General features: G+C 46.2%; 2 protein-coding genes and 2 non-coding genes across 9 annotated transcripts; 1 reads left to right on the top strand and 3 right to left on the bottom strand.

Moving 5' to 3' along the window:
• Positions 1-573: 573 nt before the first annotated feature.
• NDUFS7 (NADH:ubiquinone oxidoreductase core subunit S7) lies at positions 574-3714 on the bottom strand. The gene is made up of 8 exons (XM_006267832.4): positions 3652-3714; positions 3526-3562; positions 3361-3429; positions 3101-3218; positions 2439-2618; positions 2310-2356; positions 1432-1520; positions 574-775 (listed from the first exon to the last, which is right to left on the bottom strand). Exons 1-8 carry the CDS (start codon positions 3665-3667, stop codon positions 678-680), a joined length of 654 nt encoding a protein of 217 aa, XP_006267894.3. The 5' UTR covers positions 3668-3714; the 3' UTR covers positions 574-677.
• Positions 3715-3918: 204 nt separating this feature from the next.
• On the bottom strand, positions 3919-3992 carry TRNAN-GUU (transfer RNA asparagine (anticodon GUU)). Its single transcript has one exon. It is a non-coding gene; the product is annotated as a tRNA-Asn (tRNA).
• A 1039-nt stretch (positions 3993-5031) lies between these two features.
• TRNAF-GAA (transfer RNA phenylalanine (anticodon GAA)) lies at positions 5032-5104 on the top strand. Its single transcript has one exon. It is a non-coding gene; the product is annotated as a tRNA-Phe (tRNA).
• A 2964-nt stretch (positions 5105-8068) lies between these two features.
• Positions 8069-25559, bottom strand: PWWP3A (PWWP domain containing 3A, DNA repair factor). Of its 6 annotated transcripts, none has more exons than XM_014605297.3 (15): positions 25470-25559; positions 24821-24862; positions 24141-24236; positions 23619-23698; positions 23255-23325; positions 21481-22491; positions 20220-20342; positions 19889-19959; positions 18373-18452; positions 17331-17391; positions 16593-16668; positions 15551-15601; positions 13407-13837; positions 12225-12313; positions 8069-10589 (listed from the first exon to the last, which is right to left on the bottom strand). In XM_014605297.3, exons 3-15 carry the CDS (start codon positions 24195-24197, stop codon positions 10502-10504), a joined length of 2289 nt encoding a protein of 762 aa, XP_014460783.2. In that variant the 5' UTR covers positions 24198-24236; positions 24821-24862; positions 25470-25559; the 3' UTR covers positions 8069-10501. The 6 variants fall into 6 exon arrangements, 5 of the variants coding, with proteins under 5 accessions (XP_014460783.2, XP_014460781.2, XP_059575930.1 ...); XM_014605295.3 differs by lacking the exon at positions 25470-25559 and adding an exon at positions 25382-25435; XM_059719947.1 differs by lacking the exon at positions 25470-25559 and having other exon boundaries at positions 8069-9818; positions 10494-10589; positions 24821-25266.
• Between the last annotated feature and the right edge of the window lie 266 nt (positions 25560-25825).

Consider the following 25825-nt stretch of genomic DNA (forward strand, 5'->3'; position numbering starts at 1 on the left):
CAGCCGTGCTTCCTGCAGGCCCAGAGCTGGGATTTCTGGCAGTCTGGGTTACAACAAGCACGAGACTTGCTACAGAAGCATAGCACCTGTGGAGAAGCTGCCAAGGGAGGTCAGTCCTGACCTCACTGGAGGAAAGGAGAAAAAAGAACAAACACATCAATGGAAGGGCAAGATAAAGCTCTTAGCATTAAGCAACAGGTTTGAAGGGCACACAAAGAAGCTCTGACAGCTGGACGCTTGTCCGTGTACCTGCAGCAGCTTTCCATGCTCAGTCTGTCCAAACACTGCCAGGGCTCCCACCCCCGCACTCGAACCGCACTGCCGCCTCAGACAACCTGCGGTGCCCGCCGAAAGCAGCGGGCACTTGCAGCCTTCCCCTCTTCTGCCGCGGACGTTTGTTTCATAAGAGCAGATAATCATTTCATGACTCGCCCTCCCCTCTCAACACGAGCTATTTAACCCAGACAATGGCAGCTCTCAGCCTCGTTGGACTTAACACTTCCCAGCCATTTCAGTCAAGGCCAGGACCCTTTTTTAAGTAACCGAGCGACAGCATTAAAGACGAGAGTCAACTGAAGAGGCAAAACTTTATTACGAAGCTTGTGCAGAATATAGCTGTGCGTAAGACAGGTGCTTTGTCAGAGTAGCATGAGTGGCTGGGTCATAAATAAAGGAGGCTATTTCCTGTACCAGAGCTGAATCTTTTTCTCCCGCTTGATTTTCTTCTGAAGCTGCAGGACTCCATACAGCAAGGCTTCTGCAGTGGGCGGGCAGCCTGGTGGGAAGAGAGGAAGGGGAGAGAGAGCAGGCACTGTATTAGGCGAGGCTGACAAACAGGTAGGAAAAGACTGTGGTTCTAAGGCTAGAAAGGACCATTATAATCAGTTAGTCTGATCTGCACGACCCAGGCCAGGGCATTTCGCTCCTGCTACCACCCGACGTTAGCATCTCTTCCAGATAAGCAGCCGAGCTCAGAGATTTTGCTGCTTTACTTGGTAGCTTAAGCCAACCTCAACGATCATCCTCGCTGAAAAACAGGACACGCAGCTTTCCCTGCACTGCTTTAAACAGATGAGCGAGAGAGAAAGAGGTTGGTTTCTTTTTAGTTAAACTGAGGTGCTTTGAGAAGACGTTTTGATTGCTCAGCAGAAGAAAAAGCTCTCTTGGACTAGTGACAAGCTGCCCCCCCCCCCCCCCCCCCCGTGCAGGTGGAGCTCATCTCAATGAAGTCACAAGGGCCGCACGTTTCAGTTCCTTACACAGCACACGAGGACAGTCTCTAACCTTAAGCCAGGCAGCTTCAATTGCAACGAAAAGGGCTGAACTAGCTCCAGACAGCACACACAGCTTAGAAAACACATTAACAGCGCCAGCCCACCTCTTTTGGAGCCACGACCCGCGCTAACAGCAGAGCCGAGAACAGCCGGTTACCTGGAACGTAGATGTCCACTGGGACGATGCGGTCGCAACCCCTCACGACAGAATAGGAGTAGTGGTAGTACCCGCCGCCGTTGGCACAGCTAAAGGGGACAAATGTTTCGGTATTGAGGTGCAGAACGCCAGGCCGGCGTCAAACAGGCAGCCAGGCAAAACTCTACCCGCGCGGCCAAGACGAACAGAGCCAAGCAGCAAGTGAAACCAAACGCCTTGCAGCAATAAGCACGTTACAGACGGCTTAGCTCTGCGATCAACCTCGCCGCCACGGATCCGAGTGCACAGACAAGTGTGTGCACGCATACACACACCGCCCTCATTTCAACTACATCTAGTTTCTTTGCCAAAGCGAGTAACCAAGCAGCCCTGCTGCTCAAGCCTGGGCGCTTGGAAGCAGGTGGAGACAGCTCGTGGTTTCAGTCCGTCACACTGACCAGACAAGGTTTCTTGGGTGAATTTGATCTCTTTTATTAGACCAACCCAAATAGTTGGAGAATAGTTATTAAGCAAGCTTTCGAGCTCAAAAACCCTTTGTCAGGCTAAGGAAGTTTCAGCAATTGGTGCATGCTCTTCCTGGATGGGATGACAAGTAAAGAAGCCAGGGGCTGGGCGCTGTTGAGTTTGGCTTCTTTCTTTTTCATGCTGTACGGGCACTTTCTGGAAGGGAAGGGGGAGCCCGCGCTCTGAAAGGGTCTCTGCTGCCTGCAATTAGACTCCCCTCCTTCCCCAGGGAAGGAGCGTTTGAGCCCCATTTTATTTCACCCCGAGGACAGCGCGCAGCGCAAACCCCTGGAAGCAGGAACAACCAACGGGCTCTTCAGGACGGGCAGCTCTTCTCCCAGCGAAGCCTGAGGAAAGACAGCTCCAGCACTAACCTCCCCATGGAGATCACGTAACGCGGCTCGGGCATCTGGTCGTACACCTGGAGGGGAGAGATTTCAGAGTGAGCGCCCTTCGCTTCCAGTCCCTAGAGCTGCGCCCGACAGCGGCAACAGAGCCCCCACCTTCCTCAGAGCAGGAGCCATTTTGTTCGTCAGGGTGCCGGCCACAATCATGACGTCGGCTTGCCGGGGGCTGGCCCGAAACACCACCCCGAAGCGGTCCATGTCGTACCGGGGAGCAGCCATGTGCATCATCTCCACCGCGCAGCAGGCCAGGCCGAAGGTCATCGGCCACATGGAGCTCTGGCACGGGCGAGGACGAAGCGAGTCAGCGACGCTCGCGGCGGGGGGGAGCGTCCGCAGCATCAAACCCCCGGGAGCAACAGCGCGCCCGCTTAGCGGGGAGTAGGGTCAGGGGAGAGACAAGGCCGACGTGGCGCGTTCTGCCTGCGGCGCTACACCGCAACGAGCAGGAGGCAACGCCGCCGGCTTGAGACGCTTCTGGTCTTAATACGAGGGGGATGCTGGTGCACACAAAGCACGGGCTCCCTCACGCTCACAGAGCGCTACGGAAATGCAGCCACCTCTGGGGTGGAAAGGCAGCCACCGGCGCGTAACGAACTGCACGAGGACGTCAGGTGACGGAGACAGAAGCAAAGAATTACTCCTCTCCGGGCCAGGCTGGGCTTCAAACGAGGCGTCGTCTTAACGGGACGCCTTTCCCGGATACCACGAAACGGCCGGCAGCGAGAAACCGGCCCTTCCCGGCGCGCCCGCGCACTCACCCGGCGGCCCCAGTTGATCAGGTCGTCGAGCTTGGCGACCACGTACTCCCCGCGCGCGGTCGGGGCCCACGGCTGCTTCTGCACGAGCGCCGCGCTCCTGGGCTGCGCCTGCCCGGGGCTGCCGACAAACGGCGGTCACCGACCGGCGCGCGCGGGCGCGCGACCCGCCCCTGCCAGGGAAGCCCCCCCACACCCCCGGGGCCATGGGAGGGACGCGGGAGAAGCGGGGCTGCCCGGGTGGCACGCGACGCCGGCGTTACCTGTCCGCGCCGTCGGTCTGCGGCGTCCCGTGGAGCGGGCGGGCGCGGCCGGGCGTCGCGGCGCCGGGCCTGTGGAGACGGGCAGGGCCGAGAGTCAGGGCACGGCCTGTCCACGCCGTGGACACCCCCCCCCGCGCCGTGCCGTGCCGTGCCACGGCCACTTACCGCAGGAGACGCATCCCAGCGCGGGCCACGCGGGGAGCTGCGGATAAAACCAGGGACAGCTTAGCGGGGGCGCGGCCGCACCCGGGGGGCACGGGAGCCCGGGGAGGCGGGGGGCCGGCTGCTCACCCGCCAGCGCCGCCATGTTGCCCGCAACCCTTGAGGCCACCTCTGGGCGCGGTGCAGCCGCTTAAGGCGTCCGGGCGCGCGCGGTGCAGCCAGGCCCGGCCCGCGGCGGCTCGCGGCGGCGGCGCGGGGTTCCGGCCTCGGAAGGGTCCCCCCCCCCCCGCACTTCCTGCGCGCGGGACGCCCCGGGGGGGGGGGGTGGGCAGCAGCTCCCGGTGGGGGGGAGGGGGGAAGGAAAGGGGAAAAAAAAAAAAGGCACCTCCCGCTAGACGTCCCTGGGTGGGCTCGAACCACCAACCTTTCGGTTAACAGCCGAACGCGCTAACCGGTTGCGCCACAGAGACCGGCGGGAGCCCCCCGCAGCCTGCCGCTGCTGCCGGGCCGGGCCGGGCCGGGCCGGGCGGGGGGACACGAGGTGCCCGGGGCAGGGGCAAGACTGGGGGGGCCGGACTATAGACACCCCCGGACTAGGGGGAAGCAGGACTATAGGTACCCCCCGGACTAGGGGGTATAGGGACCCCCTGGAAGAGGGAAGAGCAGGACTATAGGGACCCCCGGACTAGGGGGAAGCAGGACTATAGGGACCCCCTGGAAGAGGGAAGCAGGACTGTAGGGACCCCCGGACTAGGGGGTATAGGGACCCCCTGGAAGAGGGAAGCAGGACTATAGGTACCCCCCGGACTAGGGGGTATAGGGACCCCCTGGAAGAGGGAAGAGCAGGACTGTAGGGACCCCCGGACTAGGGGGAAGCAGGACTGTAGGGACCCCCGGACTAGGGGGTATAGGGACCCCCGGGAAGAGCAGGACTGTAGGGACCCCCGGACTAGGGGGAAGCAGGACTGTAGGGACCCTCTTCTATTGCTTTGAGCATTGAGAAGAGCCCCTGCGCCTGCCCTGCTGCAGGGTCTCAGCAGCCCTGGGCGGAGGCGTGGTGCATCCTCTCCTGTTCAACCGCTGCCCAGGCACCAGTTGCCCGGTAGCCTAAATGTTGCACGCCTCCCCCAGGAAAATAACCCGCGCCTCTTGCAGCCATAGGCAATGGGGCGGGGGAAGGACCCACGTCTAAGCCAGGTCACAGCCAGTCCAGCCTCTGCTCCAAGCAGAGCCGGCCCCAACTACATCACCCCAGCCTGGGCTCTGTCAAAACCTCCAAGCATGGAGACTCCCCCCCCACCCCGCTGCAGGTGACCTGTTGGGATGGCTGTCCCCACTGCAAGGCTCCTTCCAACTCGGGACGGGCCAGGCACCTGCAGCTCTCCATGGGGGGGGGGGGGCAGAGCCCCTGCCTCCGAGCCCCCCACCCCGCGCCCCTCCTGATGAAGCACCGTGTGGACAGTCAAGTGCAAAGGAAGGGGGGCAGGGGGCTGGGCGCTCTGGCAAGCAGCCGAAATAGCTCAGTTGGGAGAGCGTTAGACTGAAGATCTAAAGGTCCCTGGTTCGATCCCGGGTTTCGGCAGCTGTTTTTCTAGAGGCTTGCTTTTACGGGTAATTCAAGTGAGGTCCCTGGCACGTCACTTGCTCGTGAATTAGGAGTTTTAGCGCACTCCTCGGAGCATTTAATAAGAGCAAATTAGAGATGTATTTGGTAGCTGTGAGGGTCAGAGACGAAAAGAAATGCAAAATCTGCAACTCCTACAGCTCATGTTTCAGAGATTGCGAGGCTGGAAGGGACCTTGGAAGATGGAGTCCAGCCACAATATTCAGAGATACCGTTTCTTAGACCAACTAAGAAATTGCAAAAAAAAATAAATATATATATATACATGTATATATATATAAAATCTCATGGGCCCAGGAGGACAGATTTCCATCTTCAGCTTCCTCGGTGCACAAATGAAATTTATTTCCTACCGACGGGGGCTTTTTACCATCTTTAATTGTCCCTGAGCCTGAGGAAGGGCGCGAGAGACTAAAAGCTTGCAGAAGAAGATCTTTTGTTTGCGATTTCTCAGTTGGTCTAATAAAAAGTATCGCCTCTGAACCAAGAGCTGGAGAGTTTTGCATTTTTCGGGCTACTTAGTTCGCTCGCTTATGAATAAGAGTACTGCTGGTTTCAACCTCAACGGCAGAGCCGGCGTTTCTGAGCGTGACATGCCCGTGCAGACAGGCAACTGGTGGTACCTTCCTGCCAAACTCTCCTTTCCCTGCGGGGGTTCGATTGCCCCGTTCCACAGAGCAGTTGAGTTTTATGCAACAGCCAGAGATTGATTTCCCAAAACCCTTTGGTCTCTGGACCTGTAACAGCTAAAAGCAGGTGAAAGGGGGTATCTATCTGTGCCACCCCTGGGGCCGTTTGGCATTTTAAAAGGACCAGGATTGCTGCCAAGTGTGACTGAAGGCAGGAGTCGCCTCGTGGGCAGATTTTTAGGTCTATATTCAGTGTCACTGGGTGGAAAGTGCAGTCTCACACCAATTTAGTGAAATGTAGCTATGCAATTTTGTGCATTGCATTTATTCAAAACAAGGGACTTGTACTGGGTGAGCCGACATGGGTAAATCATAGAATCACAAGTCAGGTCGGAAGGGACCTTGTAGATCTTCAAGTCCGACCCCGTGCCTGGGCAGGAGGGAAACTGGGCTCAAGTGACCCCAGCCAGGTAGGCATTGAGCCGCTTCTTAAAGACCCCCGGGGTAGGAGCCAGCACCACTTCCCTTGGAAGTTGGTTCCAGATCCTAGCCGCCCTGACTGTGAAGTAGTTCCTACAGATGTCTAATCTGAACCTACTCTCCAGCAACTTGTGGCTGTTATTCCTTGTTATCCCGGGGGGCGCTCGGGGAAACAAGGTCTCCCCCAAACCCTTCTGGTCCCCCCTAGTGAGTTTATAGATGGTCACAAGGTCCCCCCTCAGCCTCTTGTGAAGGCTGAACAGGTTCAGGTCCCGTAGCCTCTTGTTGTAGGGTCTGCCCTGCTGTCCCCGGATCATGTGGGTGCCCTCCTCTGGACCCTCTCCACGCTGTCCACATCCCTCTTGAAGTGGGGTGCCCAGAACTGGACACAATACTCCAGCTGTGGCCTGACCAGTGTCGCGTAGAGGGGGAGGATCACCTCCTTGGCCCTACTTGAGATGCATCTGTGGATGCACGATAGGGTCTGGTTAACCCTGCCGACCGTGACCTCGCATTGTTGGCCCATGTTCATCTTGGAGTCAATGATGCAAGTCAAAGAGCACTCAGGAGTTTTTGCTGGTTTAAAAACCAATTGTAGGTAGCTCGATGCGGCCTTTGTGTTTAGGCAGAGTCCTGAATGACTGGTGCACAGTTCAGCTGAGGCCTTTCAGGAAGTCTGAGGGCCCTGTTATCCGTTACACATATTACACAACTACTAGGTCAACTGTACAAGTTTAGACCATCCACAGAGCAAAAGTACTTGGCACACTGTAAAAATGACTCTCCAGCTTGAATTTCAACATAGGGCAGGGCCCCGATATGGCACAGCACACGACTGCGGCTTGTACATAGCTGAATACGCAGCAGAACGCATTTGTGCTTCTGACCAAGTTACTCGTTCAGAAGCCGGGTAGGACTCCGCTCTTTATTAAAAACTGTAACAGAGAAGTGTTTGCTTGTATTCACCCAGTTATCCAGACAAAAAGTATTTGCTCACACACAGAACTGCGACAGCTGGAATTATGTCTGTGTGATACAGGTGCTTGCTGAAGGCCCTATGAAGATTAGACCAAGTGTTTTGCTATATTTGTTTAGATATTAAGCTGTATGTTGTTGCTAAGCGTCTAATTAAACTTTAAGATGTAGTGAGGCCTTGTATAAAGTAAGGCCTAGTAAATTTAGCAAAGCCTTGAAGTAGTAAGGCCCCGTGGTGTAGTTAAAATTACCTTATCAAAGGAATGCAAAGCTTATACTGCTAATTTGTCCTTAGACTGATCACTATAGTAAGAGAAATTTGAGTGGTCATATGTTATCAGAACCATTCAGAAGCTTTAAGTTGGCTGGAATATCTGGAAGCCATTCAGAAGGAAGATACAGCTCTGTAAAGAAGGATTAGTTAGCTGTTGCCTGGATCAGTGGGCCCGTGGACCTCGAGGAGCCCAAGGACTGCGTTCCAGGGTCCTTCCCGGTGCCCCTCGGACAGCGCTGTTCAGGGACGCCTGACTTCGCTGAACTTTGTGGAAAGAGAAGCTTGCTGTGTATCAGGCAGCAGAGGGGACTGCAGATAAGTTGCCGACACGAATCGCTTCTGTCTGTCATTGTTTGTCTTGTTACTACGCATAGTTAAGTCAATAAATATTTCTTACCTTTCTACTCCCGACCGTACTCTCAATCCCGAACCCTCCGCAGGCGGCTGGGACATAGAGCAAACAGCATTTGACATACCTCCCCCCACACCTCCCCAAAAGAGTCAACCCATCTCTCACAATACAAAATTCAGTTGAAAGGAAGTCTTGGTTTAAACACTGAAAGCCATGGGTCAAGTCCATTTTATTTTAAAAGAATGTATTCAAAACAAGAGTAGATGTAATGAGCACCCTTGAAGAATTCATACCTTATACATATCGGCTTAGGTAGATCCAAGAAACTGTAGATATGTACCATATCATTTAAAAAGGTAACTACTGTACATAATGGTAATACAAAGTCAATACTGTTACATTAGCCAACTTGGAGGTATTTTTAAGTTTAATACCAACTTAGCATGATTAGATAATGCAGTTTTAAAATGTATCCATAAGTTCCCTATACCTTTCTTACAATTAAAATTATTCTCATACCAATAATAATAATTAAAAAAAAAAAAAAACTATGAATCAAACTCTGCTTTTTTATATATGTATGTTCAAAAGCTGTTGATAAAAATACGGGTATTATTTTATTGATAAAGTTAAGGCCAAATCTTGCCGTTAGTTCTAGGTACTGTTTTACTTCTTAATAAAACTAAAGATCTTAACGTTTGAACACATTCAGGATTAAGATGTGTTTAGGCACAAGCCAAAAATATGAAAAGCTCCCACATGTTCTACTCTAGTTAAAAAGAAAAGTGCAATTACAATGAGAAATGGTAAGAGAAAAATCCTACTAGTAGGAGATTAGAAGAGGGGGAAAAAAGAAACAACGGGAAGGCGGAGCTGCCATATATATATAAATAGGGCATAATGGTTTTGTGGTGAGATCAAGAAGTCCACTTACATTGCGTTACAGGGTTAAAGGCCAATGAAACCACATGGCTATTTTTAAAGGGTTCTTTCTTTCTTTTAAAATGCAAGAAGAGATCTGCATGGTGTCTTGCCAACACCTGCGAGAGCAGGGGCTGCAGTGGGATTAGTTTTTTTATGAACATGAAGCTTGTCTAAGGAGACAGCCCACGGTCCACAAAGTCTCTCTACTGTCTGCTAAAGCAGCTTTCAAGGCATTTCCATAGCTGAAGGTACATTTATGTGACTGGCTTGGCGTTAAAGAGAGCCGACACAACGATCAAGTATTTATAAACTGCGTTATCCCTTACTATTTTTCCTTCACTAAGGCTTCTGAATAAGGGATGATGTTTTAAGCGACACATAGGCATTCCTGTTACATTCATGTTCTTAATGTGCCTACTAAAAAGGCCATTATACCACAAGTATCAAAACCCAAAATGCAACATAGTTAGTGTAAGTCTTAAAAGGTATTCAGATTAACCACATATTATATACAGAATTAGAATTACACAATAGCAAATGTGCCATTTTACAATCTATTTTCCCCAAGAAGTTCATGTGAATAATTAGACTCAGCATTTAGTCCCATATAAAGTCAAACGCAACTCCGTTTGGACTGATCTGGTCAGATATTTTCACTGCCAACAAAATACAAGTAGCTGAACCCTTCTGGCTCCAAACTGTCAAAATCTGTTTGTGGAATACTTGTCTGGCAGGGCTGTGTTGAAGCTGACAACAGCAATCTCTTTGGCAACGCACTGCTGAATTTATGATGCCATGATAGGAGCAGTTTCAAAATGCTGACAGTCCCAGAAACATGTACATCTGATATAGTCAATTATGTTAGATATATTGAGAAGACCAGATATGTGCATAGAAACTGCAGTTCCATTAACTCACAGTATGCTAATGAGATTCACATTATGAATTCCAACTTTAAGCGAGAGGCGAAACTAATTGTTTTTTTAAAAAACAAGCCTTAGCAAACTGGAACTCCTTTTGGACTCTGCTTCAGCCGGCCTACCAACAAAAAAACAAAGCTTTTGGCAACCTGGGTTTCTTTACTGGGTGACATTTTTATTTCCCCATCAACAAATACAAGTACAGCAAGGACATCAACTCTTTGGAAGGATGTTAAAACAAGAAGCCAGGTACTTTATATTCATTGAAGTCACCACAAGCTACATAATCCTGTAACTCTTATTATACTGTTACCACTGCAAGTTAAATCAGAGACCGACAGCCCTTTGTTCATAATATTTGGATAGAATAATTCGTATAAAATAAAAACAAATTTATGAGGTTAGATCAAAAAGTCTTGCAAAACATTTCCTATTCCTCCCTTTTAGATAGCTTTGAAGTGCATTTCAAGTAGAGCGTGATGAAGGCAAACTGATCAGCTGGCACTATGTAAAGAACATCTCTCATGTCTTCATAAACCAAGTTTTACAAGGAGTTTGGCATTACATACTTGTAGCAAGTACTACATCCAGCTCTTTTACACAGAAGTTAAGAAAAATGATTGACGATCAGCTCTCAAGGCAACAGAGTACCTTCAAGATTCAATACATCCACTGACGTGTATTTACATATCGGTTAAAAAAAAAAGTTTTGTATAAAATATGAAGTTTTTACAAGTATTTTCTTCTCCATTATATACATTTAACATCAGTGCAGATTTAGTAAGTTCCCTACCACTTTTTCTAGATGCTGTCTTCAGAAGCCAGTTTAGTATCCAACAGCTCCAGTTTTTTTCGTTCTAGAATTTCTTCATCAAATATTTCCCTTTCCCTGAAAAATAAAGCAATCGATCAAACCAATCAACTAGCAATAAAGCTTCTGCATTCAGAGTAGATTAGTTTTCAACAGGAAGTTAATTTATCATTCATTCAAACCAATCTGCAGAATGCTTCCAACACCTGGACAATGAAGAAAAAGTCAGCTTCAATTATAAATGGCTCAAAGTACAGTTTAGAAAAAACTTAAGCCTGATAGGTGAGTGATTCAGAGTCTAAGCAATTTAAGCGTCCCCACTTCAGTCATTCTTCCCATCTAGAATTTGCATTTTCACCAAGCCAAGAGGAGCAAATCAGTTTTCAGGGGGCACATCTACACAAGACTTTTACTGCCGAAACGCCTTGGCGTCTACACATGCAGGGCTATTAAGCTGGAGTAAAATTAATAAACTCTGCAGCAGGGAAGTACTTGTATATACACAAGTACTATCCTGCTGTGGAGTTTTTAAGTCCTCAGCACTGCACAAGTAGATGCTGATGCAGCTGGCTGGGGCACAAGGGTGCTTTAGCTGAGGCAACTGCCTGTCAGCTAGCCCCACCCTGGAGTACCCTTGTGCCCCAGCCAGCCCCTCCACAGCTCAGCGAGTGGAGACCTGGGCTGGCAGGCTGACCCCCTGGGCTCCCTGTTAGCTCAACATGCTGTGGGGTCCTGGGCGCACGTTCAAATGGTGTACCTGGAAGCAATACACTCCCATGTGATAAGCACCAGAGTTTATTGCTCTGCATTAATTGCACAAGTAGATGCACCCAGTAAGCAGGCAGTCTACATACCTCACATTTGCAGAGAACTTGCTCCTTGAGAAAAACAGATAAAAAGCAAGCCTCTTTATGCACTTGGGTATTTCCTTTCAAACTGAAAACAGGAGCTAAGATTTTTTTTTTTTTCCTTTTTCCAAATGACAAGGCAGGTGAAGGAGATTACTTTCTAAGTAAAATGTCTGACAAGTAAAAGTTTTAGCGAATGCACTAAACCAAGGGTTCTCAATCCGTTCAGGCTCAAGGCCTCCTTCAGAAAGTGCCAGCTATTAGCTTTCACTCAGTTTGACTACAGAAAATATTAGAGCAATTCCTCTGTTGCAAAGGACTCGGAGGGCACGTTTAAACAAGCGTGCACATGTGGTATGCGGCACCACGCACTGCACATGCAGGTGTTCCCCACGCTGCTAATTTGCAGTGGGGGTTGACACTAGGCAGTGCGAGCTGCCCGAAACTGGCCAGCCAGAGCCATACTCCAGCTGCTGGCCAGGCTCCCTGCTGCCAGCCCAGGAGGTCCCCAGGTAAGGCTACTGGGGCTAGTTCAGGTGTTGGCCCCAGCCTCCCCTACCCCACTGTGGCAACCCGCCGCATGCCAGAGCATGCATGCATAGGCGTTCCCCGGGGACCAGTAGCAGTGGCACAACTATGTGCCACTGCTATCTGTCCCTGGGGAAAACACACGTGTGTACTCATCTGGATGCACCCAGAAAGGTAAGTCAGAACATATTTAATGCTGGGGATTCCTGTTTGAAATCTCTGGGCTCGAGAGTTACGTCTGCACACCTAACAGTGGTAATGTTGTGTGGCATCCTGCAACACCTTTGAAGGATCTCAAGGCACCCCGGTTGAGAGTCAGGGAACTACACCGTCATACCTTTTGCTGACTGACGGTCCTTTTATGTATTTTTCTTCCGCTTTCTTGTAGTCTATATCATCCACTGCAGAAATGGCAAAAATGACGGCCTGAAAGAAAACTATTACTTTACTGATACTAATGAAAAAGTTAAGCTAAACTGCACATGCAATTAGCCTGAAAAAACAGAGTAGGTCTCAATGGTCTCAGCAGATAAGACCACATTATGAAATTAAGGTTTTACTTTATTCAGTGAAGTTTGCTCACTGGATTTTTAGGGAAAAACACAGAAATCTGAGAATTTAGAAAACACCATGTTAACTCCACCTGCCCTCCCCTGCCCCCCACATGCTTTTCCTGCAATATACTGGGAAGGCCAGTTTTGCTACTATAACAATCTAGAAGTTGGTTTAAAAAAAAAAAAAAAAAAAGGAAAGCATAGTTTCTACTAAACATAATCATGTCCTTCTTGAATATAATCTTGTAAGGAACTTTTCCGTTTCTTTTCTCATAAGACACACAAGTATTTAAAGATTTCTTTTTTAAGTTGCATTTTTGTACAATTTTAAAGTTCACATAATGAACACTACTTGCTAGGAAGCAAGTCAAGTATGAGAATGGATTACAAAAAAATCCAAGTGAGCTAGTGTTCTGTCAGCAGCAGCCATCTTCCCTAAAAACAGCTTTTCTGACAGCAGAAACATTGTAAAGTAGCCTTATTCCGAATCAATTGCTTTTCGAGGTATTAATGGTCACTATTCACACTGGTGCTTAACCAAAATATTCCCTGAAGGAGATGGGGATGAAATGTATAGATTCTGGCATCCTACTGGTTTTTGTTCACTTTTCAGTGACACTAACGCCAGCAAGAAGTCCAGAAATGCTAATTGGGGGCTTTATTTGCCAGTAAATTAAAAATGCAAAGTGTCCATCCCTAACACATAAGCATTCAGCATCTGTGCAGAATCAACTGGATACAGCTGTGTTCTTTACTAAAAGACAGCATGCCTTTCAAGCGTATGCACACTGTCAATAAGGACAACTTCCTTGGCATACAGGTATTTAAAGCCACATTCAGACTTCATCTCAGATTTTAGTCCTTGGTGCTCCAGTTTGAATTTTAAACTTGTCCTGCTCAAATTCCTCAACCATTAGCAAGCCTCTGAGCCCCCACTATACAACAGTAAAAAGTTATTTACTTACTTCAGGCAAGAGGACATCTAAAATAAATTTTATTCTATCGCCATTTACTAAATCCAGATTTCTGGCATCTGTTTCATGATAGACTTTTTTCAAATAGTTCACCACAAGTTCCAACTGCCCCTCATCCTCCAGGTAGGTCTCGACACAGGTCACGTAGTGACTGGAATTCAAAAATTCTTTCAGCCACCGAGACTGCTTCTGGCTTTTCAAAATAGCCTGGAGATGCTCCTCGGCCCCCTTTGTCTTGACGATGAACTCCACAATCTTCTCATTGGCTTTGTCTCTGGCAGCTCTCATTCTATCAGGAAGAACTTTCTTGGATGGCTTGTCAGACGGAGTTTCCAAAACAGACTCTTCAAGATCTTCCTCCGGTACGTGTGGAAAGGTCATCTGGACTATGCCTTGTTTGACTTCTTTTCGAACGGGGTAACCTGAAAGGAAAGCCAGCTTTAAAAAAGTAAACTGCATCCAAATGCACAGATATAACAACAACAAAAAGTTTGGATTCAGCACAAAGCTTAAAAACTTTGCCACAAAAGATTCGAGTTGAAATGTGGACTGGAGGAGGTTTTGAAGTGAGTGTGCGCCAAGACCACAAGAGCCACTGCTTGCTCTAGCACAGTTTCCTCTCTTCATCAACAGCAAATATCTGACTGGAAGCACGAAGACATCTCATAATGCACGTTACTAATTGTAAAATCCTGAAGCACAGGAAGTGAAAAGATCAAGCAAAGAAAATTCCTCTTTCTTCTGAAGATTTGAGTTTCATTTCTTCAGGAGTGAAACCTCATCCACTTTGTGCACCAAAATTTACCATCATTTGCTAGATGTTGACAGTAAGCTCAGCACGCACAAGCGAGAAACAAATACCGTGTCTTTACCTCAAAGCGCTTTCAATGCAAAAAGACAGAAGATGCAATGCACTTTGAGGTCCCTGAAGAAGTCAGCTTAAATTTTCTTCATCTTGTAACTGCCATAAAGCTAGTCACTACAAACAAACCGCTGCATAACATGACAAGTCTAGGAGTCAGTTGTGTGACACCCCTGGATCAGATTAACAGGAGATAAACGAGAAAAGCATTCAGTGCATTACCGGCTGTATGCACGAGATGAATAATTCATTAAACAAACTGCGCCGTCATTAGATTTTGACCAAAAAAAATTACATTGAGAAAAAAAATGCCAAAGCATAGAAGCAGCAGCAACCTACGAAACAGAAGTGCAGAACTCGGGTCAGCGGCAGAAGCGAGGCAGGAGGCCTGGGCGACCACGCCATCAGCAGGGACCACAACTAGACTGGTAGAGGAAAGGAAACCGTCACGCAGAGCTGGCTAGTGGCATCCAGCAGCTACAAACTTTGCTAGAAGAACCCTCCATGAGACAATGGCACATGAGCTGCAGGTCAGTGTCCTTCCTCCTCACAGCACAATGCCAAGTCCTTCTCCAGCCCATGCTTGAACTGGTGTCCACAAAATAGAGGTCTTCCAGCTTGGGTTATTCAGGATTATTACAGAACTTAAGAGTTTTGTTGTGTGTGTTTTTTTGTTGTTTTTTTTTATGGGACAATGCCACATCACGAAGACTAAGACTGCTGACAGGACAAGGTCAGTTCTGACAAGTTCCCATTTGACAGCTTCAATTTTTTTTTGGATGTTCCATTTTGACATTTCCTAAGAAAAGCGCCATTTTCCAGGTCAAATCAATTTTAAATTAATTATTTAATAGTAACCCTCCCACCTCCTCCCCCAAAAAGTTACAAGTTTAAAAAGGTCAATATAAAAAGGAACAGAGGTTTCCCCCCCTGCTTTCTCTTCTCTGGAAGCTGGGCCAGCCATTTTCTGATTTGATTAGTATATGCAGCAGCTGTCACTCATGGAAGAAAAGTCTTATTAAAGAAGACTGAAGATATCGATGTACTTCTCATTAACCATATTAAGCAAAATCAGCAGCAAAGAAATCTGTACATGCCTGAAGCACTCCCGCATTTCCAACTTTAAACTACCGAGTCCAAGTGCTGGAAATTAGTAGAATAGGGTGAAAAAAAATTTAACACCTTCTGATATGTCAGCCCATCACATTCATGGACATTAGAGCTAAATTTACCAGATGAGAGGACAGAAAGGCTTCACCATAGTCATACTTACTGATATCATCAGCTAAATATTCTAAGAAGGAGCCTGTAAAAGAATGACAACCTGAAAAATATAAAAAAGGATTTATCAATTATCAATCCAGTTAGCACCTTTGAAAGAAAAGGTCTGTTAAATAATGTTAGTAAGTCTCAAAGAAGCACAGCATATTTCTATACAAAGACTGAACCTAAAAGGGACTTTACAGTTTTTTAGGCAAAGAGCCTAAAACTGAGATGATATAATCAAGATGCTGTCTGGCCATTACAGTACGTATCTGTAAAGGAGGTATGCAACGAGCCCATTTTTAAGTCTCTTTATAGAAAGAGATAAGGGTAGCAAATCTCTATCAGTCAAACATTTCCAATTTATGAAGGGCACGCAGCATGTTCTATAACCATCATATTAGACTTGCCTAGTGCCTTTCATCAGAATATCTCAAATAAAAAAAAAAAAAAATGTAAGCTTATAAATGCAGCTGAGGTCCAACTCCAATTCAGAAGGCAGCTCCTTTGGCCAAGAACCACATTTTAGTTCATTCCTCAACCATAAGAGACCTACTGTTTGCAGAAGTGTAGTACTGATCAGTAAGGCTCTATAACGCACTACATTTTGCAACAACTATGGTGTCTAGCACACAGCAGCTGGCTGGCCCCAACAATAAAGAAATACTTAAGAAGGCATCTTCCTGCAAGTGTGTGGCTGCTGCTGGCACATAATTGCTGTGAAGGGAACAGATCAGGCATTTTTTTTTTTTTTATTTGAATGTTCTCTCTCCAAGTTGGAATATTATTTTTAGTAACTTGGGCACAAACTCCTTCTAAGGGACTCATAGCACTCCTCAAGATACAGGTCTACAAGTAGCCAAACTGAGGCACAAAAAGGTTAGGCGTCAAGCACAATGTAACAGCAAGTCAAGTGCAGCCTGGAATAAAACCCAGGTCTCGGACCATCTACTCTATCCACTCTGCTCTGTACGGATCCAACAGAACCGGATATTCAAACGCACGCATTTTAGGGTAGATGATATTCATGGCTTTTTGACCTATCTACTTACCTACTCTAATTCTGTAGTCTGAAATCAATTCAATGCACCACTCAACCTCATGGCTGTAGTCCTCTTTGGCTTGGTCCTGTAAGTCGATATTTAGATTTTATAATTAACACACACAATATAGATATTAGTCTGCTGTGACTGACAGCAGCCTCCACATCTCCCTGCTGCAATGCCTGATCTAAATACATGCGCACATGCTTATCTGCTGAATCACTGCCTTACACACACGTGCTTCTCTTGGCTCTTTCCGGCACGCTTCTTTCACCGTTGGAACTCAAAGATGTTCTGAAACACTGATTCCATGTCTCAGAGCTGTTGAAACTCTTATTTCCCAGGAAAGCTGGGAAACAGCATGGCTTGCAGTCCCAAAGCAGATTAATTTGTTCTTATTGCATAATTTATCCATCATTGAAGCAGTACAGCTTTATCAATAGATATAGGTTTCTTAAAAGGGGGCTGTGGTTGCCCATGACCTTCAGGGACTGGACTCTGACCAATGACGTCATTTCCAGTCCTTGCGTGTAAGCAGTCAATTGGAAAAAGACACCCAAAAAGTCCCCGGGACATCCTCTTCCCCCTTCCAAACAAAACAAAAATGCTGAAAAAGCAAGATACTTTTGCCAAGAAACTGCATCATGGAATGAAATCAATAAGCAGCAATTCAATCTGACAGTAACTTGGTGTTATATATTGAAGAAAAATGACACTGCACATAAAGTATTTTACTACTGTACTTACTATCAGCTTCTGCTTTTCTTCACAGTCAAAATGCTTCAGGTTTCTAAGATGTGTTGAAAAACTTGATAGGGCAAAGTCAGAAAACAATGAAGTCAAGCAATTCTGCTCATGTAATGTCTTTTACATATAATAAAAAGTGGGAACAAAGCAGTAAAGTTTCTAATTTTGTGCAAAACCCACATAACACAACCCCACCCCCCATCCAAAAAAGAGGAGAAACGGATGTGTGTTACCAACAGCCAATGAGACCCACTAGAATTAAAGCCTGTAAAAAGGTAGAAAGATTCCCCTCAAGTAGCTCTAATTACAATACAGCTACCAGGTTTTTCCATCTTTATGCTAGTAGGCTGAAACCTTTTCTACTGGCCTTAGTCTCCATAAATAAAATTTGACCAGCTTTTGCATTAAGGCCAGTATGCATCAGCAAAACTGACAAAGCAGACATGCAAAAGTGACACATTATGTTGGCAACTGGTGAGATCTCAACTCAAGGTACTATCTTTATACATTACATCCTACAAACCCTTAAGCAGTAGTACACACCACTGGGTGCGTCTACACGTGCGCTTTAATAAGCATTAGCCTATTTTAATGTGCATTAAGCAAAAAGCACTTTTTTTTTACATAATGCTTTAATGCACACTAAAATAGGCTAATGCTTATGAAGCATCACTTTAAAATGTCACTTGACTATTTAATGCACATTAAGCCAGGTTAATGCACTTTTTCCTAGTACTTCACAATGAAAAGCATGTATACAAGTGCTCCAGGGTGGCGCTTTAATCAGAGTGGCTCTGAGAGCAGCTCATTAAAGCGCCCAGTGTCACGTGTATTCAGCATCCCATACTGCAAAATGACAGCGGGGACACGTTAACTAAAGCTCATTGAACACGCCCACTGTTTCCTCCACCCCAAAACCAACATTTGTGCAGCTGCAGGCAGGGGGCATAAAACTAACGCCACAGTACTAGGAAGAAAATATAGGATTTATTTACTAGAATTCCAAAGGTTGTTCAGGAAACAAATTGGAATCAGCATTTACCCCTTTGGATTCTTGACATTCACATTTCCTTCTATTAACAGCACGTTTGCTTTTTTAGGTTTCCGAGACACCCTTTTTACCTGTAGAAAACAGAGCCAAATTGACATTTTAGAATCCCAATTGCTTTTGAAAACATGCATGTTTTATCCATTTGCATTTTTATACATTTCCCCACATACACTTACAGAGGATCTCACCGGCGCACATGCTCTACTTGTTTTTTTAGTTAGCAATCAGTTAATGAGAGACCAGATCACAGTATAACCTGGCTGCATCCCGTCTTTTTATTCCTATGCAGTAGCACAGCACTTTGACATAAAGATACGACTTGCTAAACCGCACTCTTCAGTGTCATGTTGCTCTCAGATTTAAGTTTAGATTATTGAATATAAGATTCTCATTAAGAACAGGAAGTAAAGTTCAAATTCACAGATTAAGGACAAGACTGCATGTTCAGAATTGGGCACTGCAATAGTGAGAAAACCAAGGCTGAAAGGGATGGATGTGTAAGCAGCCACCAGAGGGACCACTCTTACAGGTGGCGCAGCGACTGTGCAGTGACTATGGAGGAACTGACAGTTTCCCATCTAACAGAATGCGTTCCTGTCTGAAATTTAATAAGCTCATTCAATGGGCATCTCCTATATTGACATCTAAAGAAGGGGCTCTAACTTTAAGCAAGCACAGTAGCCACAAATTTGCTTCAACGTCCTCAATCTGCAGTGTCTGTCACTGAAGAGGAACTCTGCAAAGGATATAAAATTGGACTCATCTCCCCCCCAATGCTTAAAGATTAAGTGAAGAATTTCTGACTAATTTTGGCCCTACTTATTTTTCCACATCTAAAAAAGTTTTAGGCTTTGTTCAGCCTGGGATTCTAGAGGATTAGAAAAGCGGCGACACAAGATTCAAGAGACCAAGCTACTTAGGGAATGGATTTTTGTTAGAGGGATAAAGCTTTGGCAGACTTGGCTGGTCTGTACAAAACTGTATTAAATGTTAATGCCTAATGAGCTCTTTGGATTTAAAAAAAAAAAAAAAAAAAAGGAGAGAGATGTGTTTATTAAAAATTAAAATCTGATTTTTCAATGAAGGAAAAAATTTGCAAAAGATGCAAGACATCCCTTTCGCTACAAGTTCTTTCACAACTATGGGAGACCAATTTTTGACATTCCTGATATAAAGGTAAAATCTAACAAAAAATTGATGAAGCTTTTTTTAAGTGGTCTCTAGAGATATGAGGCACGGTATTTAAAATCCTTCACAGTTCACCTAGTAAGCTCAACCTTCTCTGTAGACTTTGCCACATTAAAGCAAAATCTACTCTGCTTTGAAGATGAGCAACTGTTCTTAAAATTCTGTTGTTCAAAGATTTTGAACATTAAACGTAACATTGGGAGTGTTCTCAATTCCTCCTCAAGGCAATTGAGGCTGAAGATGCTCTGTGCTTCTATACAGCTGAACAGAAGCATCGACTTAGATCCTACCTGCAGAAACAGAAAGTTTCTTTTCTTACCACTGCTGGCCAATATGGATATCTTCGTAACTTGCACCAAACCAGCATCCCTGGTTCGATCGAACTTGGTTCTAAAGGCAGAAAAATAAAATGTTACTTGGTCTAAATAATTAAACTAGAAATAGCGATGTAAAATCTCTTGTGCTGCATATGTAAAACTAAAGTAAGATTTTACTTCAGGGCCTATATTAGATTATGCTTGTGACAAGACAGACGAAACGCTTATACATATTCAGAAGGGGATGCTGCCCTTCCAAAGTTCAAGCCTCTCCTCTCAAACTTAAATCTTGAGTAACGAAGGCTCAAGGTAACAGCTGCATTTACTTCTTACCTTGATGTAAAAGGAAACTAGGGAGTTCTTCATCTTCATCTTCTTCCTCATCTACTAAATATGAGACAAGATGGCTATTTTCTGAAGAACTAAGCTTTGAAGACAGATCAGAAGCTTCCAATTCTGCGGAGTGGAGAACAGTTTTAAATAAAGTTGACAAAACCAAGATAATCAACTTCTTGTTTCCTAAATGAAATATCCTAATAGGATTTTTGTATTTCCATAACCTAATGATTTTGTTACATTTATTAGGAGGCAACAGCTTGATAAGGCAAGTTGACAGATAAAGAACAGGGTAATCAGATTGTGTAATGGTACCTGAAATATTACAAATTTACAATGGTTTACTGCAATGAAGAGCGAGCCAAGAGTCAAATCAGAGATAGAGGGAGAGGAAGATGTGTAAACATCTGTATAATTATGAGGATCTTTAAGCACTAGACCTATTATCGGGGTAGAACTCATGATAGGGTGGCAGGGGGCATAAGGTGGGGGGGAAGAGAACACAGACATTTGATTATGAAATGCCTGAAGAAAATAATTCACCGAAAATTTTAGACAGAGAAGCCAGTAATAGTGAGGAAATAATTATTCAAATATACAATGGTTTAACACATTTTCAATCACATGCAACACACCCTGCCAGAGTTGTGTTCACTTTCTCCTGGTAGGAGCTTAAGCAGCAGAAACTGCTCTGCTGTTACCATATTACCATATTTCCTGACTTATCATGTACACCTACATGTCTGGCAGCTAGGTTTTGGCATAAAGTGTGCTGCATGCGAGACAGATGTTCTTGTACTGCTTCACAAGACATTAGCCAGAAAACAGGCATTATAAAATTAATCCACAAATGGGATATCGAGTGTATACCAAGAGGTAATAAAGCCAAAAGGAGCACTCAAAATACAATTATTGCCAAGGATGGCAAGTCCCCAAATAACAAATCCAGTAGGAGCTTTAATACTAAGGAGGTACAGATGCCAGAGTTATTCCAAACAGTAACAAATGAAATGGGAGATGAAGAGAGAAAGACTCGAGAATTTACAGGAGGAATAAAGGTGGCATTAAAGCAAACTTGTGAGATCTCCCACTGAATAGTTCATTTTGAGAAAACTTTGAATGGGAGAAAGGAAACCACTGGGGAAAGACCGTATAAAAGGAGCAGTAATAACAACCCCAGCCCCAAGTCACCGCAAGATGCAAGCCATACACCAAACGGTACAAAGTCCTAGTCTCCCCCCGCACTGAAATGCTTTACCTTCATCTTCCTGAAAGTCAGGAAGCTCAATATTTTTTGCACGTAAATTACTCTTATTCTTCTTTTCTCTAGGCCGAGGAGAGAGGTCGAGGCGCTTTCTAGGGTTAGAAGCCCTGCATAAAGGCTCAGGGCAACTTCTGCACCTCCTTTTTCTGCACGGAGATGCAACTGCATTACTTGCTCGTTTCCAGACGATACGTCTTGAATTCACTGGCTTCTTGCTCCCCTCTAAGATTCTGCATTTCCTTCCTGAAGCTTCACTCTCTTCACTGACTTCACTTTGCAATTCATTTGATAGAGATTCCACAGAAGAATCCAGTAATCTCCTTCCAGACCGTTTTTTCCCACTAGCCTTTTTTCCAAAAGCATTCGCTGTGGTAGAACTGTAGGAGGCAGATATTGGGGTACTCTGTGCAAGGAAAGCAGGCACTTGTAATCTGGTGACTGGAGATGAGGGTTCACATACCTTTCTTGACCTTTTTCTTCCCTCCTTGGTTTTTACATTCTCCTCTCGTGTAAGTGATGAGCTTCTGACTGCTTTGGACAATTTGGAATTCACTTTTTCCTGGTTTTTTAATGTCTTTACTTTCGATTTGGATGCCTTGTGATTTTGGCCTTCTGACTTGCGTGCATTATTCAGGTCCTTAGATTTAGATACTGAAGTTCTTGTTCTGTTTCTACATGGTTTAGCTCCCACCTCTGAATTGAGAGAACGTTTACTTTTGGGGGGGTTGGGGTCAGTTTGAGGGCTTTGTTTCTTTTGTTCCCCTTTCTTCAAGGTCTGGTGCCCCTTTAATTCTTTGGGGAGAGGCACCTGACAACTAGTTGAATCAGGCGATAACAAAAGTAGTGTTTTAATTTCTTTCCGAGCTGATCGAGTAACTGGTCCCTCGTTTGAGAGGCCTACTTGTTTAGAAGAGGCTTCCCCATTCAAAATATTTAGAGCAATTCTAAGAGCACAGCGATACTTTATTTCTTCCAATTCATCAGTAGGTTTCTCCTCCCGGTCTCCTGAAAAAATGTGTATATGAAATTATGATTAATTTCCTTGGATGTATTAAAGAACTATCATGAACTGTGCCTTTTGCCCAATGCCTGACATAAAACATAACGTGATGCTAGCTTTAAAGCCAGACAGTAACACAAATACTAACAAAAGTGTGTGTGTGTGTGTGTGTGTGTGCGCGCACACACACACACACACTTTTGTTAGTATTTGTGTATATATTTTATATATAATATATACAAGTATATAAGAGGGGTGCATCAGGATCTGGGAGAACAGTGGCTCCCCAGGGCTCTCCAAGGGATAACTAGGTCTAACAGCCACAAACTTCTAGAAGGCCCATTCAGACCCGATACAAAGAAAAACTTCTTTACAGTCCAAGCGTCCGAGGTCTGGAAGAGACTCCCCCCAGAGGTGGTGCAAGCACCTACTCTGGACTCATTCAATCTTGCTGGAATCATTTGATCCCTGCAGGCTTCCTGCCACTGGCAGGGGGGCTGGACTCGATCTCACCAGGTCCCTTCCAGCCCCCAATGTCTATGAGATCTATGAAAAATGCAGGCTCCAAGATTGTGAAAAGGAAAGATCAAGTGATTTGTACAAGGCCACAAAGCAAGTCAGTGGCAGGCTGACTCCTCAAAAATATATTTCATGCATCCATAGAAAAAGACAGAAATCTCCCAGAGAACTTAATGCCAGGTATTTAGAGAGACACATTAAAAACATGCATCACCCCACAGAGTGTTCAGACTTTAAGAGTATCCTTACCCAATTCAGAGGCAATTACTTGTATACGCTCTTTCTCCAATGGTTCGGGATCTGCACAGGTTATTTTAGTCCTGAAAATAAAATTAAAAAAAAAAAAATAATAATGTTAGAGTCTTAAAAGTAGAGACAATATTACACTACTTGAGAAGTCTTTTTTTTTCCCCAGGCAGTTAGCAATTAAATGCAGCGAGCAATTTCTGCTCATGTGGACTATAATTGTTCAGATTAAGAGGCTGATGGGCAAGATGAAAAAATGCCGAGTCTACCATCTAAAATATTTAAGGGGGGTGAGGGGGAAGAGAGGGAGGGTGTCAAACACACACTCATTATATAAAATAAAATATCTATGGCAAAGGTACTTAACTGTTCAGCCACACCAAGTATTTCAACATTAAAAGAGGCCGTCTTTCCTGATCTTGTGGAAGTTACAATTTTGGATAAAACCTAGATTAAGGGGAAAAGAAAATCCCCATCAGCTTCAGAACCATTAACACAGCTTTATCATCTAATCTGTTGTAATACTTCACTTTATTTACCATCTGGACTGAAAAATGTCTTATAATGATTATTAAGGTTCTCTCACCTATAGTGCAACCGACTCTAAAGTATCACCCTGGTTAAGAACACACATGCATGTTTGCCCGGAAATAAGATACCTTGAGATAAAATTTGTCCCTTTCACCAACTCACATTTGTTTGGCCTACATAACTCATGTCAGGTGTCATCTCCCAATGGAAAAAGTTTTAAATAGAATAAAGTTGCTCAGCTTTTGGCTCACATGTCAAAAGTTTTGCCACAACTCCTATCTTTCCCTGCCACCTTGAAAAGAGCTGGAGAACTTCAAAGCCTCGTTTTCATTGATACAAGAGTCTGTAACGCGATCACCTTTGCGGGCCACAAACGCTTCTTCCATCTGCACAGGACATATTCTGGATCGGTCATGATTGCGCTTCATGTAGGAAGAGAAAGGTCCGGCACATCCTGAAACAACAGTGGGAAAACGTCAGCGTCACCAAATGTCTATTTTACAGTTCAATTTCCTGTATAAAAAAAAATGAAGAGTCCTGTAAAACCTCCGAAGACTTTATAGTTTAAAAAGAAGCCATGGCTTGACTTCATATTATATGTTTTGTTAACGCCTCCAAAATGGCTTTGCACAAAACACACCGAGCGCAAGTTTCAATGCCAATGCGTGCATACGCGGCCACGCGCGAACCCTCCTAGACTAGCGAGATATACCCATAGTGCAGCCGTTGGCTAGAAGGGTCCTGCTGGACTGACAAGTCCGGGGGGGGGGGACACAAGAGGAATGAATGACGACACTGCTCCGGATCACTACCCCCCCCCGATACTAGCGTAACCGCATAGTTTACATTTTTACCATCTCAAAACCGAAGCACACGTATAGGAAATCCTGATAATTGTGCAGAAATGCAAACCCCCGCCCCCCAGGGACTTAATGAATAGCTTCCCGCTAACAAACGAGGCAGCCCTTTAAACAAACACTGAAACAAACAAATAAATAACATTAAATACACCCCCAAAACCAGGTAAAAGACACTTACGGGGCTGAAAACTTAATTCATGCCAAATCCTGCCGCGTGGCCCTGCAAACGTAAGGTGACGTTTTGGGACGGGTGGATATTATTACTTGATTTAAAAGGTAACGCTTGGCACCGAGGCCGCACCTTTGGCTTCCACCTGGTTAGAGGAGACAGGTGGGGTGGAGGGGGAAGGGAAGGGAAGGGCGCGGCGGGGGCAGGGGCGGGGGCCGCGCAAGGAGGGTCCGACACAGACCCGAGGACAAGGGGGACGGAGGGGGGACGGGAAAGGAAAGGAAGCGTTTCCTTCCGGCATGAACACTCGGCCCCTGGCTACCTACAGCAACCTACCCCCCCCAGGGAGCAGCCATCCCAAAAGGGGCTTCCCCCCCCACAAAAAAAGAGGAATAAAAGGTGAAACTGAGTCCCAGCCCCCATAACACTCAAGTAGGTGGGGGACGGGGGGGGGGGGGACACGTGCCCCACCGAAGGGCGGGGGAGGGCCCTGAGGAGGCCACGCCCCCCCAGCAGGGCGGAAACGGCGGAGTGGTGACCTTTGACCCCGTCCCCTCAGGCCCCGGTTACCGTGCGCGCGACCCGGCCGCTCCGGCCCCTCCCGCCGTATTTGGGCGCGCGGCGGCCCCACCCCATCGCAACGGTTGCCCCGCCTCACCCCCGCCAACGGCCGTTGCAGCCAATCAGAGCGCGGCTCGGGATCCAAGGCCTCAGCTCCCGCGTCAGGAAGAGGAAGAGGGAGGCCGGAAGTGAGCGCGGCCAATCACAGCGCGCGGGGCTCCTTTTGTCCCGCCTCCCCCCGTTTTGGAGGGAAAGAGCCCCTCCCCTCACATCCCCGCTTCCGCGCTGACGTCACCGCAGCCACGTGACGCCGCCTGGCAGGGCGGGGCTCGGAAACGTCACAGTGCTCGCCAGTGAAGTCACGGGGCGGGGGGGGGGGAAATGACGGCAGTGACGTCACGGAAGGCGGGGTATGACATCAGAGCGCATTCGCCTATTTTAATGCGCATGAAC

This window comes from Alligator mississippiensis, chromosome 16 (assembly GCF_030867095.1).
Source record: "Alligator mississippiensis isolate rAllMis1 chromosome 16, rAllMis1, whole genome shotgun sequence".
NCBI classification, from domain to species: domain Eukaryota; kingdom Metazoa; phylum Chordata; order Crocodylia; family Alligatoridae; genus Alligator; species Alligator mississippiensis.